The following is an 18880-nucleotide window of genomic DNA, read 5'->3' as shown; positions in this document are numbered from 1 at the left end:
CACTAATCTTGTTCACTACTAACACTACACTGTTTCTGTCCACCTTGTTTACTAAAAATTAATAACTTAAAAACTATTAATAGTCTTGTACTCCACACTCGTACGATTGTTTGTTAGACATTCTTACACAATTTAATGTTCAAATCACTACGATTAACACAAGATAACAGTTTCTAGAGCTATAAACCACGAGTAGTGGTAAAATGGTGGCAGTCCATCATCAAATCTCAACCTTTACTCCGTCATCAACATATTGTGTCCATATTGAAACTTTATGTGCATGAGTTACACCACGTATTAATTTACCCTCAAACTCATGTAAATATATTTCTGACATAATAGCTGATAGTGGAAATCCCATAGGTAAGGTATATTTTATGTAAAATATTTGTTATTAAATTCAGAATAGTTTTGATGAATATATTTCTTACGATAGTGATGATAAGTTTAATAAATTTTGGATCTTCTTGGGTACTTTTTTATTTATTTTTTGTAATTTTTACAGTATTTTTTTTGGTCTATGGGTATGCTAGGATACATGTTAGTTATGCCGTAACTAAGCATTCTAGTGTCTTTATTTATATTTTATTTATTTACTTATTCTATATATTCTCTTATTTACTAATTTTTTTATTAATTGTTTATATATTTTTTTTCTTTGTTCCTTTTTTTTAATTAACAAAATGTATGCACATTGTTCTTGCAGATTTCAGAGCTTTTCAAGTTAACACATCTCATGATACTGATCCATAAATATTTTTGAATTTGAAATTTATATTTTACTGCTGTTATTTGTTAAAACTGACAGGTTAGAGATGGAAAATATGATAATAATGAATGTTGTTATTTATGGTAAGAAGTATTTACAGTGTTAATACAACTAAATAAATATGTACTTATGTTACAGAGATTCAAATTACGGATAGCGTAGGGTTTTGTATTCGCATTGACTACTCCAGGATATCAACATTGTTTGATTACAATGAGGAAAATATTGTAACACATGAAGAAAATTGGAAGAAACAGGAAATTAAAGAATCTGTATTAAAATATTTTACTGTGAGATCACCAGTTGTGGGAATGCTTGTACAAAAACTTCACTGTATTGAACGAGCTGAAGAAATTTTAAATGATGCTGAACCATATCACTATTTGGAAGATGAATTGAGTAGTGAAAGAATCAATATTCTGTCACATATATTTAATGATAACCAAGTTGTTGCTACTCTTCAAAATTATCCAAATACTGAAGTACTTTGGGATTGGTTGGATAATACACTTTTAAATAATGATTTAGAAAAATCTTTAGAAATGATTTCAGCTCTTCCAGAAATTATATTTCAGAATGAGCCAAATATATGTAAACTAAAGGATTTACTCTACTTTAAATTAGCATCAATTAAAGGTTGTTATTTTATATTTTATTTTATTTATAATAATTCATGTTACTTATTATCTCTCTTCAAAAAAAAAAACTATCAATCTGAAAGACTTAAATGTTTTTATAGGTAGCAAAAGCATTGAGAATATTAAAAAACAATTATCCAAGAAAAGCATGAAATATATTTTAATATGGTTCTGCAGAAATAGTTCCCACTCCCATCTAAGTTTAACTAAAAATTTCCCAGCCCACAGACTGGGTTTTTTGCTTTCTAGTAACTATACAGTATAACATTATAGACCATCAGCATAAATATAAAAAGTATAACTTATCAATAATTTATAGCACTTAAATTTGTTTCTGAACAATTTTATTTACACTGTTTATAAAGTAGATTTACAGTTTTAGTAACTTACTATTGTATGGTACTCTGCAAAACAAGTTTCTGGGTACAAAGGGACTTGACATTTTTTGTACTGGTACACTGTTTCACTCGTTCTTCCTTGAGCACTACAAACTTTACATCTTCTTGATGGTTTTGCCTTGCTTGCTGGCAATATAGTATGGTTGCTCTTGGCAACCATACTATATATTAGATTGGTGTTGTATAACACCAAGTCAAAAAGATAAAAAAGTATTTTTTATATCCCTTCATGCACCTTTGCATAATAGGAAAGATGATAACTTTTGGTCCTGCTTGTCAACACCAGATATATTTTTATTATAGTCAACCACTACATTAGGTTTTAATACTATTTTAGGGTTAGGTTTCTTTTTTTCTCTTTGAGAAATAACCTCCTGGTACTCTACATGGGCATGAAGTGTGGACAACATTGTTACCATCTTCTGGTCATGCCACTTCACACACAACAAATTTTTACAGGAAGAAATTTTATTTTCTCAAATTCAATTTTATTTTCTTCAGATTTTTAGGGGTGTTTTTTCTTCTAATTTGTAAGGTTCTCACAGTATAAGTACCTTAACTAAGAAACATTCTGTATAATTAGGTGAACTGTATACCAGTTATCCATGTACAGAACATGGCCTTGGTGAAGCAAATCATCATATGAGATCTGTAAATAAAGTAATGAGATTAGTTTTTTTGGCAGCCAAAGTGGCAGCACTTATGTATGTTTACTAGTAAACATATGTTTATATGAACAGCTGATTTATATTAGGTATTAATATTTTTAGCCTATTGTTGCCATGTAAGACATAAACAAGTTTTTGTTTTGCATTACAAAAATGAGTGAAACTAATAATGAGCTACAGTGTGCAATCAGGTTTTGTGTTAAACTCTGTGAGAATGTTACTAAAACTTTTTCAAAATTGAATGGGGCGTATGGAGATGATGCTCTTGTCAAGAGCCCAAGATTTTGTTGGTTTAAAGCATTTTCAGATGGCCAGAATCAGTTGCAGGCGATCCACGCTCTGGAGGGCTATTAACATCAAAAAGTGAGCAAATTAGAGACTTGATAAGTACAACCAACGATTAACTGTCAGAACAATTGAATTTAAACCTTATCACAGTCCATCATATTTTGGCAAACGAATTGGACATGAAAAAAGTTTGTGCAAAATTGGTCCCAAAAAACTTCACTGTTGAACAGAAAAACAACAGGGTGGAAGTGTGCCGCAATCTTATAGGATGAATTGAAACTCATCCTGATTTTCTAAAAAAAAATGTTATTACTGGTGATGAATCTTTGATATTTATGTAGGACCCAGAAGCAAACTCACCACATCCCAAAAAAGCAAAAATGAGCAAATCAAAACTATGCTGATTTGTTTCTCCAATAGTAATGGCATTGCCCATTAGGAGTTTTTTTGTACAGGACAGACTGTTAATTAGTATGTTTAGGGAGAAATTCTTGAAAGACTGCTGAAAAGAGTTGCCCGCATGAGACCAGCCATCAAAGACAACTGGATGCTGCATCATGAAAATGCACCTTGTCACACTGCACTCTCAATTAATGAGTATTTGGGAAAGAAAAACATTCCTGTAATTCCTTACCTGACTTTGTCCTGTTCCCGACTTTTTAAAAAACACTTCAAAGGACACCATTTTGGAACAGTAGAAAAAAACATTTTTAAAAATGTACCCGACCATCTCAAGGCTATTCTAGTTTCTGAGTTCCAACACTGCTATGAAGAGTGGGAAAATTGTTTGAAGCATTGCATGGCTTCCAAGGGAACTATTTTGAAGGTGATAAGAGTCAATGTATAATTCGATTGTAAATAAAAAGTTTTTCTGAACCAGTCTCATTACTTTATTTACAGACCTTGTACAACTCTAAAACAACTTCACTAACTAAATTTTCTGTAGTTTCAGATCCTGTGGCATTACCAGCAGCAATTTTTAAATTATAACAACCAATTACTGCAACCAATAGAATCACATACCTTGTAAGTCTTAATCCCAAATCTTGCCCCCTTTTTAGGATTGAACTGTATACAGGAAAGTCTTCCTTGCAACAGTATCAAACTTTCATCAATGGAAGCATGTTTCCCTGGTGTGAACATTTTTTTTAAAGATTGAATAAATAAATCAATTACACTCTTTATTTACCTTATTTTGTCACTTTCATCCAAGGATGATGAAAGAAATCATTTCTTTCCGTTTCAAGAAATCATTTTGAAACAGTCACAGGCCGTTGTTCCTCCAAGAACAGGAAAGTATAAAACTTTTCTTGTAAACCAGTATTTATTGATATTGTCTTTAGGATTCTGTGCAATAATAATTATCAAAGCAAAATATGGGGATTTTTTTTATTAGAGTTTGTTGCTTGTTTTTATATTAGAATATTTTCTATAATTCGCCTTCATTTCATTTACTGTTACATCTATCCACCTTACTCTGCCATTTCTGCTGCATCAATTTTTTCTTTTGCACATTTATTTGTCTCATTGCAAATTTGAATACAAAATTGTTCACCCAAAAATTTATTGAAAACATCTAACTCTGTTGAATTTTCAGTTAATTGTTGGGAAATTATCAGATTAATGCCAGAATTACCTAAAAATTCCATGTTTTTAACCACATAAGAGCAGTTATCCACTTGCAAGTTGAACGGTTAGAATCTTCAACTTGATCTTCAACATTAGCTATTTCACTCTCACTATCGATACTTTGATTACTTTCATTATCCGAAACATGACTTTCTTCACTATCACATTTAGAATGTTTTGTACAAAATTGCTAAACTCCTTGTACCTAACAAAAACTTCACTTCAAGATATCATATTGTAAACAAAAAACAAACCAGTTTGGAAATAGCAATCGAAATCAAGTCAATAATAGTTGATTGTCAATGTGAAAATCGATAGTACAATTACAAAGAGATTCAAAAAAGTTGTAATAAGGCACAGTGAACACATTTTGTAGATAGAAATGTTAAGAAAATAGGTTACAGTTGAGGATGGGCAGTGCCTGTCTTTAGACATTATGCTAGTGATATCAACTGACAGGCGCTACCCTTCTTTCATTGGGAATGGGTTAATTTATCATTACTAGGTATTAATATAAGTATAAAAAAATAACAGATGATTTGCATATTAGAACAACTTATTACAGTGTGTTATTGTCTCTTACATATCAGTTATCTCTCATACATCTTTCCACAAAGTTATCTTTACATAGATAGTATAATATAGTTGTATGCATTCTTTATCACAGAAAAGAGTATACTAATCTGTTTCTTTATAATGTAAGACTTTCTTTTAGCTGCGATGCATGTAAAGCATTTGAGTACAAGAGACACTAGTCAAGAGTTGGTTTTTACTTCCTTGTATGAAGTAATGGAAGTACTGTGATCGTGAAAAATTTCAGATTTCAGTGGACATATCCATTTTGACCATCCTTGAATCTATTTTACTAGTTTCGGCATGATGTCTGTATGTATATATATATATATATATATATATACATACATATGTGTGTATGTATCTTGCATAACTCAAAAACGATTAGCCATAGGATGTTGAAATATTGGATTTAGGACTGTTGTAGCATCTGGTTATGCACCTCCCACTTTGATTACAATCAACTTGGCCAAAAGTGTCCAAAAAACTTAACTGCAATAATAAGTCCTCATTGAGAGCTTTTCAATGTTATATCATGAGTGGTACTTATTTTCATTGGTTCCAGAGTTAGAGCTAAATAAAATTTTAATTAATGAAATATTTGGATCTTACAAGAGAATTGGTTCAAATCCGAGTTCATCTCCTTTTTTTTAACTTTTTTTTTTTAATTTAAATATATTGATTTCTTAATAATTATTAATCTCCGATTGTAAAAAAAAATTACAATAAATAATAATTCAATAATAGCAATTAAAAAAATATGAAAAAAAGTCATAAGTTGTTAATGAAATAAAATTTTATTTACTTTTCATTAAAAAAAAAAAAAAAAATGTGTATATGTAATTTAATAGGTGTTCAAGGAAGTCATGTGGTGTCCACATCAGAATTTTGTAATAATAAATTATGTTCATTGTATTCAACACTATGGTGAACAGTGTCATTTACAGGACTGAAAATCTGCATTTTGGTGAGCTTGGCATTCTGATATATAAAAATACATTCAGTTATGTAAAGAATGCAATTGGAGAGCACATTTCAGTCCTCATTTTCTAATAGACATGGACGCATATTATTCTTGAGATTGGCTAACCTATTTCTGCAAGTTAATTGAGTCTCGTGTCAAATGTCATACAACCATTAGGCCATGGCACCAACATACAGACATCTTTAGATTTAATATATATAATCTGAAAATCTTTAATACTGTTTCAATATGTATTAGAAGAATATTATCCTAGCCTGAAGTAAAAATAAATTCTGAGAAACAGTAGTCTCATATTAAATAAATAAAAATCTTAATTAATCATATTACTTAGTTTTAAATACAATTTAAATAAACTGATAGTTATTTGTGAAAGATTAGTAATTATAATATTATATTGTATTATAATTATATTATAAAGATTATTAAAAATATTTTTCAGCTGACGGATGGAGGTGGTGCCAAAGAATTAAAAATATTCAGTTAATGGCAAATGGTGTATTAAACAATTTACAAAACTGGAGCTTACCTAATGCATTAGTTGCACTTCAGACACTTTTAACTCAACCTGGTTTAACAGCAAATAAATTAAAAATTGCTGAAGAATTGTTTTCAGATATTTCTATTTGTCAACAAGTAAGTTTTGAACATGTAATAGTATTATTAACTTTTTCAAAAAGAAAATTAAAAAAATAATAATTTAGACCCACATGAATTGTAGATCTAAAATTCCATCTCCAGTTAAATTACTCTGGTTATCCTAAATAATACATACATGCTATTATTTTATGTACATTAACATAAATGCTTCATTATTGTCATGTCAAGTTACGTAACATATGTCAGGCAATCAAAAAGTTAATTATACTAGGATAAAGAAAATAAAAAATAACTTATAGAATGTTTATGAAAATTCTTTTATTTACTTAAAAATGAATGTAATTTGAGGTAGTTTTCTCTGTAATCGTGAAGTTTAATTAAACATTTATCAAAGCATGCGATAATTTTTCTATACATTTGTTAAAAAATTCCCATGCAACATGCAATAACCATTCCTACATTACATTTTGGGCATCTTGGGAATGTTATCACTACTTCACAATGACTTTTTCATGTGACCAAATATAAAGAAATCACGTGCCACAAGGTCAGGGCTACAAGGAGGTAATCTCACATTCCCATTTGAATTTTTTTTAATTTTTCATGACGTGTCAAATGAGGTGTTACATTTTCATGCAGAAGTACAGTCCCTTTTGTTAGTACTGAACAGTATATTTATTGTTACCAACAATTTTCAATAAAAAAATTCTGAGTAAATTCTTAGTAAACTAAATTTTGACTATGTACATGGAACATGTTTAATCATTTAAAGAGTTTTATATTGTTTAGTCAAGTTTTTTAACTTTTAAAGTTATGGCAGTACTTTTATTAGATACTGACACCACTGATTATTTGTTTAAATACACAATTGATTTATTTTTAGCAAAAATAGATTTATTTTTATCTGATTAAATACCTCGAATGGAAAGGATAAGATAAACGTAAGTTTGTATCACAATGATGTAAATTCAATTTGGTGTCTGTGTTTAATGTACTGCAGCTGGTTAACTAGTCGGTTCTAGAAGTTTATTATGAAACAGTTTTAATTTCATTAATAATGTTAACAAGAAATTTTTTAATTTTCCGACAATGTTACACTGGATGTTACAATGTTACAATGGATACACTATGCTTCTTTACAAAACTAATGGTGTTGTATGGCCTTGCAATGAACATATTTGCTAATCATGTGTCAGTACTTGGCTGAAAAATTTGAACCTCAATTATGTAACTATTATATGAGAAACTCATGCGCTGAAAATGAAAGGATTTTTTCATAATACTGTGAATCATTGGAACCATTTCATTTATCTTCTCCATGGTGCTCATACTCAAACTTTAGAACACTGGGAGGTCATCGAATTGGCAGAATAAGAAGAACAAGGGAACAGCCAGGCACCACACGGAGTCCTACATTTCATGAGGTATCACACAATAGGTAACAAGAATCTATTCCAGAAAATACTCAATGCAATAAGGGACATATGGTCACTGGAAGTCGACATGTAGCAGTAAGTTAGTAATTTTTCCATGATCCTAAAGTTAAAATATGCAGTAGCCCATAAATTAATATTGACATATTTTTTAATATTATATACTACTTTGAAGTTATAATGCTTGTTTAATAATATCTTTATAAATGTAATACACACATTAGAATTGAAAAAATAGATATTTATTTTTAAAATCAAATTAAAAAGTGATGACAAAGAAATATAGGAAAAGTGAGATGTACATTTTATAGAACATATTTTTGTCATTTCTACCTAAAATTTCAGAATATTTTAGTTCATAAAAAAATTTATACAACAGAAGGAGAATTCTGTGGTTATATGTTATTTTAGTAGGACCAAAACTTTTTATGTTAAATTGTAATTATGTTTTATTCATCCATTGAATTTCTTGCGACCTAATAGTATGCTATAAAGTTTTGAGAAAGATTTCATGATTTACACAATTGAAATCCTTGGTCAGATCACATATTAACTGCTCTTGAATATTAAAAATAGATTTGTAGATATCATTCATTGTACTTTTCCGTTTCCTAAATCCAGATTTTGGATGTGAAAAATCTATTATTTCCAATTAATTTTCAAGACTTTTATGACAGCTTTTTCAAAGAGTTTGGATAATCTTTGGGTTGATGGGTGCTGAGGTCTGAAGGGTTGCCTTTTTTAAAGGTAGGAGTCAGTTTACTATGTTTGAGCAATCAGATTTCCCTTCTTTAAAAGAATTTTAAAAAAGGTAAGCAGACAGGATATTAGATTACAGCATTTTTTTTAAAAAAAACTTTAAGTTATTTCACCCCATCCTGTAACTATAGAAGAATTTATTTTGTTTATAGGTTTAATTAACTTCTGATTATGTCACATAAACAAATAATATTAACATTCTACAAGAAGATTGTTGAGATTAGTAACTTAACGATTTACTAATATTAGGAAATACATTTGGATTTTTATGAGTTTCAAAAAAATGAAGTCATTATCAGTTAAGAGATAAAGATAAAATGATTCTTACAATTTTTTTACAAAGGCATTCCAAAAAAAATGCCCCACTGCTCTTTAATTTTATTTGTCATATAATATGTTATATGGATGAAACTTAGGTCAATAAAGGCCACAAGAAAAGTTTTGTTTGGAAAGAAGAAGCTGTGAATTCATCAAAAGAAGCCCTTTTGTGTGGCTTATCAACCAATAATAAGATTCCATCGGCTAAAGATAGGCATAATAAACATATCGGCAGTGGTACTGGGTTTGTCAATGATGATCTGTAGATTTTTAATCTAAATCTACAAGAGACTATTGTAACAAGATAAATGTCTTTTTAGCAATGTGTTACTTCTTCTGGAAGATAATTCTGTTATTAATTTAGACAACGCCCCTTATCATTCATTAAAAAGGAAAAAATTCCAGCCACCTCTTGGAAAAGGAATTATATCAAATTGTGGCTTCAATTTGATATTTTCGTATAAGTATTAAAGATCCTACTCTTTATAACACATTGTTACCACATATATGCCTAATTTAATATCAGCGAACAACAACAGTAGTACCTCAGATGTCAGCTGGAGCACAGTATATGTATGCGCTGATAGAAGTGTCACTCCCACCATCGTGGCGCTATGGCCCCACCACTCTTAGGCTCCAGTTAAAGAGCATGCACAGAAGTGAATTTTTAATTCATCGTCGACCACCAGCTGGAGAAGATCAACAAGAAGAAGGTGGAAGAAGTTCCTTGGCTGCATCAACATGGGTCCTACTAGTGGATGCCAACATCCCCGCTGGAGCAGCAGGCCTGGCCGGCCCATAAAGGGAGCCGCTGGATCCGGATGCTACTTTCTCACTCCAGCTCACCGGGCTTCAATCACCCTGGCCAGCAGATGCAGCAGCAGGAGCTGGCTCAGTGTGGGATCGTGGGGAGAACTGCCTTGGCTGTACTGGCAAAAGATGCAAAATTGTCAACTCGACACTGCAGGGCTCTGGGGGCCACCACTGCCACGCTGTAGTGGGGACCCAACTGCCGCTGAGGGGAAGCGTGGTCTGATTCCAATGGATGAGCCACAACTTCCTGACTTGGCCAGAGACCAGCTTCTGGACCCAACAGCTCTTCTCAGAGCTAACGCAAAAAATGCCTTTTTCAGGGCTGCCATAAGGTTATAGATTACAACGAGCCGTCAAAGTCGATCGACAATAAAAATGTCTCTTTTCAGGGCTACCACAGGGTTATTAGTTACAGTGAGCAGTTGAAACCAATCGACGACAACAGCTCTTCTCAAGGCTACTACAAGGTTATTAAGTGCCACATGCTATCGAAGCCATTCGGCAACAACATTTATTAAGAGTAGTTTTACAGATGAATTAAATAAAGGGCCATCGGAAATCTGTCTTCGTGAACATAAGCGGGCTTTCTCATGCAGGAAGTTTTGATACCAAGAGTTACTAATTTTTATGTTACCAGCCAATTCTCCAATGAATTCCCCAAGCCATTTTTATATTCTACTATTTATTTTTGTTTCTATTTGCTGTTCAAAATATCTTTAGTTATTGTAAAATATTATTTTAGTAAAACCGGAAATATCTAACTATTCTATTCTCTCCTTTAATCTCATAACCTGTTGTTAGTTCTAATTCATTTTTAACATCTTCAATGTCATTGTTAACATTTATCTAAAAATCCAGCCAAACTGACTTTGTAGATAAAATTACCAGTTTTATTTATGCTTATTCATATTGGCAACAGTAGTCTTATCCTCTACTAAAGCCATGATACTGTTTCTTATGATGAGATATGAATTTTGTAGTATATGTGAAGTACAAAATTTGACCAGAATTTGATTTTTGATGATATAAAGACCTTTAATCTTTAATTGTCTTTGATGATATAAATACTTTTAAACAGGTGTGATTAGAAATCCTTATAAATAGTAAAGATTGCAACATAAATCAAATATTAAACAGATGTTGGCGGCATCAGCTCATTTGGTGATCCTCAATGTTCAAATAAAGGAAAAAATCTTACTTGGGGACTTTTCCCATATAAGCAATGGGAGTTATCCCCTTAACCACAATATTCCTACTCTGTATAGAAAAGAATTTCATCTCCATCTTTATAAGGCAGAAAGGGATGTATAGTTTATGTATGTATGTTCGTGTGTGTGTGTGTATACACATACACGCATGCATACATATATATGATCAGTTTGTCACCTAAACCTAATATTAATATTATGCAAAACCTTCTGAAATCTTTTGATAATAACATTTAAGGAAATTTTCTGTATACAAGACATTTTACTGGACCATAGTTCATGAAGAAATTACTGTATTAGATACTACTTATGTTAATTTCTTTTTTTTTACCACTCTTATATTAACTCGCTCTTGGACTATGTATGCGAGACTGGACTTATGTATGTGAGATTCATGGTACGGAACCCTTCAGTCGAATTTTGAAGCACTTCCGAAATTTTGCATACAGGTTTGCTCCTGATGACAACACATTTTAGCAACATTTTCAAGTCGTTAAGATACGTTAATTAGTGAAAAAAATGCCCGTTGAACTTAGGCAACCTTGTTTACATGCATATTTTCTTAGTGAAAGAATTATCCATGTTTGTGATATTGTCGTTTCAATTGATTAAATTGAATGAAAGTATTTTTTCTACGGCTGAAACAAAAATTCAGATTTCATGTAACCGTTACATTCAATATTTATGTCTGATGATTCATGATACTTAATAAGCTAGTTAGTAAAAGTCATTACTACTCTTTGATCATAAGTGAGAGTGTGCATTTTCCCTGCATAGATTACAAATTAAGATCAGAATCACCTTAAAAAAAACATCAAAAAGGTTTAAAAAAGTACCAAAAAAATCAAAAAATTAATTTTGCTGCCGACAGAATTTGAACACATGACTGCACACACGGTGAAAAAAAGATTGCCTGCAACTTTTGTTAAATTATGGCTGGAATTTGGAAATCCAGAATTTTCTTTGGTGTATTGAGTGACATTACTGACTGGTTCAGTGTATGAATGCGTGAGAGATTTTAATATGTGAAACTAGAGACCTAATATTTGTGATGTTTGAAGAGCATATGAGTATATTTTAAGATATGTGAATTTTGAAAGCTGCCTATATTCTTGTGTGGTGCAGTATTGGAAATTAGAGGCATAAAAACTTCAAAAGATCGCTCAAACCTGTGCGCTAGTGCAACTGTAAAGTATAAACTTATGAAAACTAAAAAGTAGAAAATAAAAACTATGTAAAAAAAAACTTTTAAGCCAACACTCTTAAATTAAACACACTAAAAGTGTGTAATTTAAGATATTTAATTTTAGGTTGGTATCTCAGATTTGATTTGACAACAAGATCTTATGGTGATATGTAAGGTTATGTGAAAGTTATAGCTTCAAATTAGAAATTTGATGTTTTTGTCAATTTTTTCATCTGCGTGATGAATGGCCTAAAGAGTGAGGAGCAACGATTTGTACTTTGAAATTGACAAGAGTGCTCCCCACTCTTTAGACCATTCATCACGCATATGAAAAAATTGGCAAAAACATCAAAATTTTAATTTGAAGCTGTAACTTTCACATAATCTTACTTACATATCACCATCAAAGCTTGTTGTCAAATCTATTCTGAAATACCATACTAAAATTATTGTTTAACTTTTAATGTGCTTAATTTAAGAATGATTATTTAAAAATAATTTTACGTACTTTTTATTTTCTACTTTTTGTGCATTTAATATGAGTGGTTTTTAAAGTTTTTTTTTTATATATTTTTTTCCAAAAAAGATTAATTACTTTTATTTGCAAAATATTTCTATTCCATTGAAGAATCCTTTCCCACTCTTGAGTTATAAAAATATTATTTAGTAATTGGTTTGTGAAAAATTGAAAATTATAGGATTTCCGTTTATGATTTAAAATTCTATATTTTGTTTCAGGTACTGTTAATCTGTGGAGGAGAAGACTGGCAAAAAATTTATAAATCTGATTGCTGGTGTGTACTAGAAAAATTATTAGATGCCAATAATTTTGAATTGGCACTTAAATGGATGCAAATGCACAAAATCCCATCACTAAATCAAAATTATGATAATAAGTGGAAGGTAATTGATATTATTATTCTCTATTTATGAATACATAATAATAATAACATATAAATAAAATGAATTGCTTTTTAAAAAGGTTGTGATCAGTATTTTATATTAAAATGATTTGGTGATTTCATTATATATTACTAACAGATAAAGGTGAACTTTATAAAAGCAATTTTGTTCAATTATATTGTGTATTTTAACTGCAACATACTGTAATAATGATGTTTGTTCTTCTAACAATAAGTGAAGGATTCTTAGTATAGTGTACAACACACACTTAATTTAACAAATTATTTTTCATTATGACAGGTAACCCTTAAAACTACAAATTAGTTATTGCATGTTGGAATTGCATGATTTTTCTCTATTATTTTTTTACACTATTTTTTCTTCTTTCTTCTCATTATACTTACGCTTTGATAATATTTTACTGTAAAGTTTTTGTTTTGTGTAAATTTGGGCTGACATGTAAATCAATTGTAAAACTGTTGGTTTATTTTTTTCAGATATGCATTCCAAATTACATACATAATTATCTGAATTACATAATTTAATTATATTTTAGTATAAGGCATTCAAAATTTAAAGTTAAAACTTATAGGATTACATTTTTGTTACAATTCTGTATGTATGTATTGTTATGATTCATTATTATAAATCATTTTTTACATTCATTGTATGTATTATAACTTGTTTTGTCATTTATATAATTATCTTTTAATTTCAGTTAATTGGACGTCTTATTCTAATGCTTTTAGAATCATCTTTAGAATTGACTGCCAAAAATATGTTGACATTACTTCAAAAGGATATTGCAATCAAAATATGTAATTTTGTTATTTCCGAAGCAACTTCATTGCATAGTCTTCACGTTGTTATTAATCATTTAAATAGTATTCCAGATGTTTCTGTTGAAATGAAAAATAATTATGTTTTACTCGATATTGGTGTTAATATGCTTAGTGCCATTCCAGAAAGTGACCAGGTAAAATATTACATTTTTGTTATTTTAATTTTACAGATATTAGCAGTCACAGCCAAGATTAGTTCCTTTAATCAGACCTTAAAATTGATCAAAGAAATGATGTACTTATAGATTTTACTAGAGTTTAGTACCACATATAGATTTTATTAGAGTTTAGAGGAATAAAAAGAATTATATTATTTAATAATATTAGTAATTTAGTAAACAACTTTTTCTCGGTTTCATTTATTATTCTGTCCATTAAACGTATTCACATGAGTAGAAATTATATTTTTTACAAATCCTGTAAATTACTGATTATTTTACTTATTTTTTATTAATGCAAATTATTAATATTAAAAAAAAATATTACATTATATACTTTATGGAGTTAAAATCACAGTGTCTCAGTAAAGAAACAAGTATATAACATTAAAAGAATGGAAGCTTTATCTGAGATTCATTACAAAAGAATTAATGAGTTAATATTTTACAGGATTTTGTGAAAATCCTATTTTTTCTACTGATGAAGTGAAATTCACTTCTTTGCACTTCTTGAAATGTTTCGTATTTTTATTGTGTGCAAAGATTATTTCATACAATAGCAATACTTTTGGTTTACAATGAGCATAAGACAATTCAAAGTACATTAATTAAAAAATAACATCAGTGCAGTACTTTACTGTAGAATGTTATTTTCCAATATGTCACTTGGTAATTTTATTAGTTACATAAATTAGTTCTACTTGCAGTAGTACTAATTAGTTTGCAGTGGCATCTTCATTGATTCCACTGCAAACTTTTCAAGATTTATATAATTTTTGAATAAGGAAGGTTGCAGCTAGAAATGAGAAAACCACGCACAGATTAGTGTTTTATTTAAAGCTTCCACCTTAAAAAAATCTTAAAACATCACTACTTTTTAGTAGTCATTTTCCTTAAAAGGAAATAAAATTTTACGCATACTCTCTTTTCCTAATGATTAGTCAAATGTTTGTTACATTCTTCATGAATCACTCTGTACTTCGTTGTTTTAGATTTTAAAAACAAAGGTTTTGCAGATTTTAATTTTTTATCGTTTAATTTTCACAATTCTAACAGACTTGATAATACATTTTACATAGTTACTAGTAAAAATCGAACCATTTTAATAATATGTAATACCCTTAACTTATACTTAGTTCCAAAATAACCAAAGCTAATTAAAAAAAAAAAAATTGTTTAAACTTCAATAAATAGGCTTGACAGTACATAACTTTACGACTGTTGCTTCTAGAGTTAAGATATACACTAATTTAGAAATGATTTCATGTTTTTCAGAAATGGTATCGCCCTCTAATAAGCAAGCCAGATCTTATTGTTGAACAAATGCTGATGTGTACACAACTGTCAATTCTTGAAAAGTCACTTACTGCAGTTGAACGTAAAATTTTGTATTTGCCAAATAATAATCCAGTATCACGATCGAATATTGATTTCATATTACGTAAATATGCATCAAAAGCAGTAGATATAAGGGTTAGGAAGCAAAATAAACATGTTATAAGTAATATAAGATTGCAGCATACTGGTAAAGCCAGTTTTGTTCCACCAGATGTACCACCATCGAAGAATGAATGGGTACCTAATGATGAGGTTTGTGATGAAAATGATATATTTTTATCTCTTTTATTATTTTTTTCTTTTTGAATTTCCATTTAGATTTATTTCATCAACCCAAAACGTAGCCCCTAGAATGAAGATATAGGATAAGTTTTGGTGAAAACCATAAAAGTAGGCAGCCATTAAGGAAATCTTAACTGTTACTTCTAGAATTGATGAAATAAAAAATGGTAAGGTTTTTTTGGATAAATGTGCTTCAAAAACCATAAAGCAAACTAACATATTTCCAGTGCTATAGATATCATTTACACTGCCATACTTGTATAGGATATTGCTACACCATTTTCTTCAGAATATTTACTTCATTGGTATAATTTAAGTGGGCATAAAACCTTATATTTTTAATTGAAAACAACACCAAAAAAAAGTTTTTTTTAAAAAAGGTAATATAAAATTATACAGATTGTCAGAAAAAAATCTTTAATTTTATTATATATTTATTATAAATAAATAATTATTTTATTCAGATCAGAATATGAGATCTGTTCAAAAAATTAAAAAAACTTTATAATTTTTTTTTTTCAAATAGTTACAGCATTGTACAATTAATCTCTTTAGAAGTCTCTACCATATGACTTTTTTGAACAGCTTTTTTTCACTTCAAGAAGCTGTTCTGGAGTGTACTTTTGGAATGAATTTCAGGGCATTTTGTGAATTTCCTTTTATAGACTTTATTGTCTGAAATCTCTGTTCTTTTAACAGTAATTTTAATTTTGAAAATATTAGATGAGGAATGACACTTAGCAATTTTTTTTTGTACAAAACTCATGAATTAGCAGCAACACATGAGCTAGTACATTGTCATAACGAAGGAACTATGAGTTGGAAAGCCAAAATTCAGGTCTCTTCCTCCTCACATTTTTTCAGAGATATCTTATGACTTCTTGAAAGCTAACTAGCTACCATTAGAAACATATAGTGAACAATGTCTTCGATGTCAAGAAAAACGGTTAACATCACCTTACATTTGAATAATTTTTTTATCCCTTTGTCAATATCTGTAATTATTTTCTAATCCACTGCGATGACTGAGACTGTTTCCACATCATATCCATGCAACCATGTCTCAGTACCAATTATAATTGACAAAAAGTTTTCATCACTTGCGTAATTCATATTTCCTGATAGATCGCTACACAATCAACTTTTTGCTTTTGTGTCAAGAGTTTCAGAATGATCTTGGTGGCAATATGATACATTCCTAATTTTTCAGTTGGGATTTTGTGACATTGACTCACCAAAATTTCAGTCTTTTCTACTATCTTGCAAACTGTAATTTGACCTCGCTAAATTGTTTACTTGGGCAATGTGAGAAGTGTCCATTGATTTCGATGGCCTTCCTGAACAAGCATAGTTTTTGATAGATTAATTTTCAACCACTTTTAAAATGCCTGATTCTCCCTTAGTATTGTATTTGGCTCAGAGAGTCCTCTCTATTAGCCTCTTGATTCATTTTGTGAATTTCGGTAAAATTTTGCCAAACTTAAACAAGATTTTACTCCTTTTTCTTCATATACATTACTCTTAATAAAAGTCACTGAAGGCACCAAACAACACCTGCTTTGAATGAACAATGTGCAAAAACTAATAATTAAAAATGTATATGGCTGGTGTAGGATTGTTTGTCAGTTTCTATGCTACACTGTGGCCCCAATCACATGTCTTAAAATACCTCTATAAAACCAGTCTAAAGAAACTAGTTATTTTTTGAACAGACCTCATTTTTTTTATTATTCATTGTATAGATTATGCCAGTAATGTAGGTGCATTAATCCTTAAATAAAGAAGAACTGCTTCAACATTTGCCTAGAAAGATAAGAGAAAGGTATACCCTTTCCTTGAATGCTATCAGAGTAGCATTACTAAGTATAAAATTAATGAATATAAAAAGAGAAGCGATTATAATTTGTATTAATACATAAAAATAATAATTATGTGAAATAGTGAAGTAAGTATATGAAAATAATAAATAAATAAAGACAACACAGATTAAAGTAAGAGTTTTGAAGGAATTAATTGATAATATATTTTTATTTAAAAAGCACGTTTATAAATAAAGCAGTATGTTTTCTGATAGATTTTTTTGATGGATATAATTCTCTGATATTAACTTTACCAAATAAGAAAAATCTTAATTTTGCATTTATTATTTACTAGTTATATTCAAATTGCAATCAACTATTATCTGAATTATGGATAATAATAGTAATATAATTTAAACTGCTGTAATATTTTTTAGCTCATTTTCAATTTATTAACATTAATAATTAAGAGATTGTTATATTTTTCTGTAATTTTTAGTTTTAATAATAACTATATTAATAACAGTAATCTAATAATTAAAATAGGCTTTGTATTAACTTACCTAAGAATCAGTAGTATTATAAATTATCCTCTGAACTACAAAAATGTTTTGTAAATAAAATAAAATAATAAGAGATAAAATAAACTAAAATAAGAATGGACAAAATTAAATATTAATTGTGAAATCATTTGTTGATAAAATGTGAACTATAAAACCATATGCAAATACCACACAATAATAATTTTACAACATATATTAAATGGCATACATGATTTATTATTATATCAGTTTTAATCCATTACAAATTTGAATATTTAAAAATAAATTTTGAAAAAGATACCCATATAATCTTTTGTGACAAATATGAATAAGTAGATTCTGGCAAAATATTCAATTAAAAAATTGACAGCTCAGTATTAAGCCCAATTGTCAAAAAAAAATCAACTCCATGTAGCCACTTCGATGTTAATAATATTACGCATTTGATTTTTTTTTTTTTTTAACAAAACTGGGACTTATAAAAAAATATATTTTAATATTTGGTATGGGTGTGATGGTTTCTTGTTAATGTGTAGGAAACATTAGAATGTTCAGTTACTATTGTGATGAATGATGTGTAATCATGTACAGCTCTTTTGTTCAGTGGTGGCGGTTAGAAATTGGGTATGGTGTAGCATCACATTAATAGTTTGTGGTGAAGGTAAGCTTATTAGTTGAGATCAGAACTCTGATATATATTTTTGAAATATTTTGTATATTTTTGAAAACATTGTATATGTTTTTTTTATAATCT

General features: G+C 29.4%; 1 protein-coding gene across 1 annotated transcript in view; it reads left to right on the top strand.

Moving 5' to 3' along the window:
- Sptz (zinc finger FYVE-type containing 26 spastizin) overlaps positions 1–18880 on the top strand; it is a 170799-nt gene that overhangs the window by 106167 nt on the left and 45752 nt on the right. The window contains exons 22-26 of the mRNA XM_075366816.1: positions 908–1405; positions 6388–6581; positions 13001–13165; positions 13884–14141; positions 15441–15755. Of these exons, the coding sequence (XP_075222931.1) occupies positions 908–1405; positions 6388–6581; positions 13001–13165; positions 13884–14141; positions 15441–15755 (1430 nt within the window). The remainder of the gene's footprint in view (positions 1–907; positions 1406–6387; positions 6582–13000; positions 13166–13883; positions 14142–15440; positions 15756–18880) is intronic.

The sequence above is a fragment of the Lycorma delicatula genome, chromosome 5 (assembly GCF_047948215.1).
Source record: "Lycorma delicatula isolate Av1 chromosome 5, ASM4794821v1, whole genome shotgun sequence".
Lineage (NCBI taxonomy): Eukaryota > Metazoa > Arthropoda > Insecta > Hemiptera > Fulgoridae > Lycorma > Lycorma delicatula.
The sequence above is the reverse complement of the archived record's forward strand: the minus strand, read 5'-3'. Positions and strand labels throughout refer to the sequence as shown.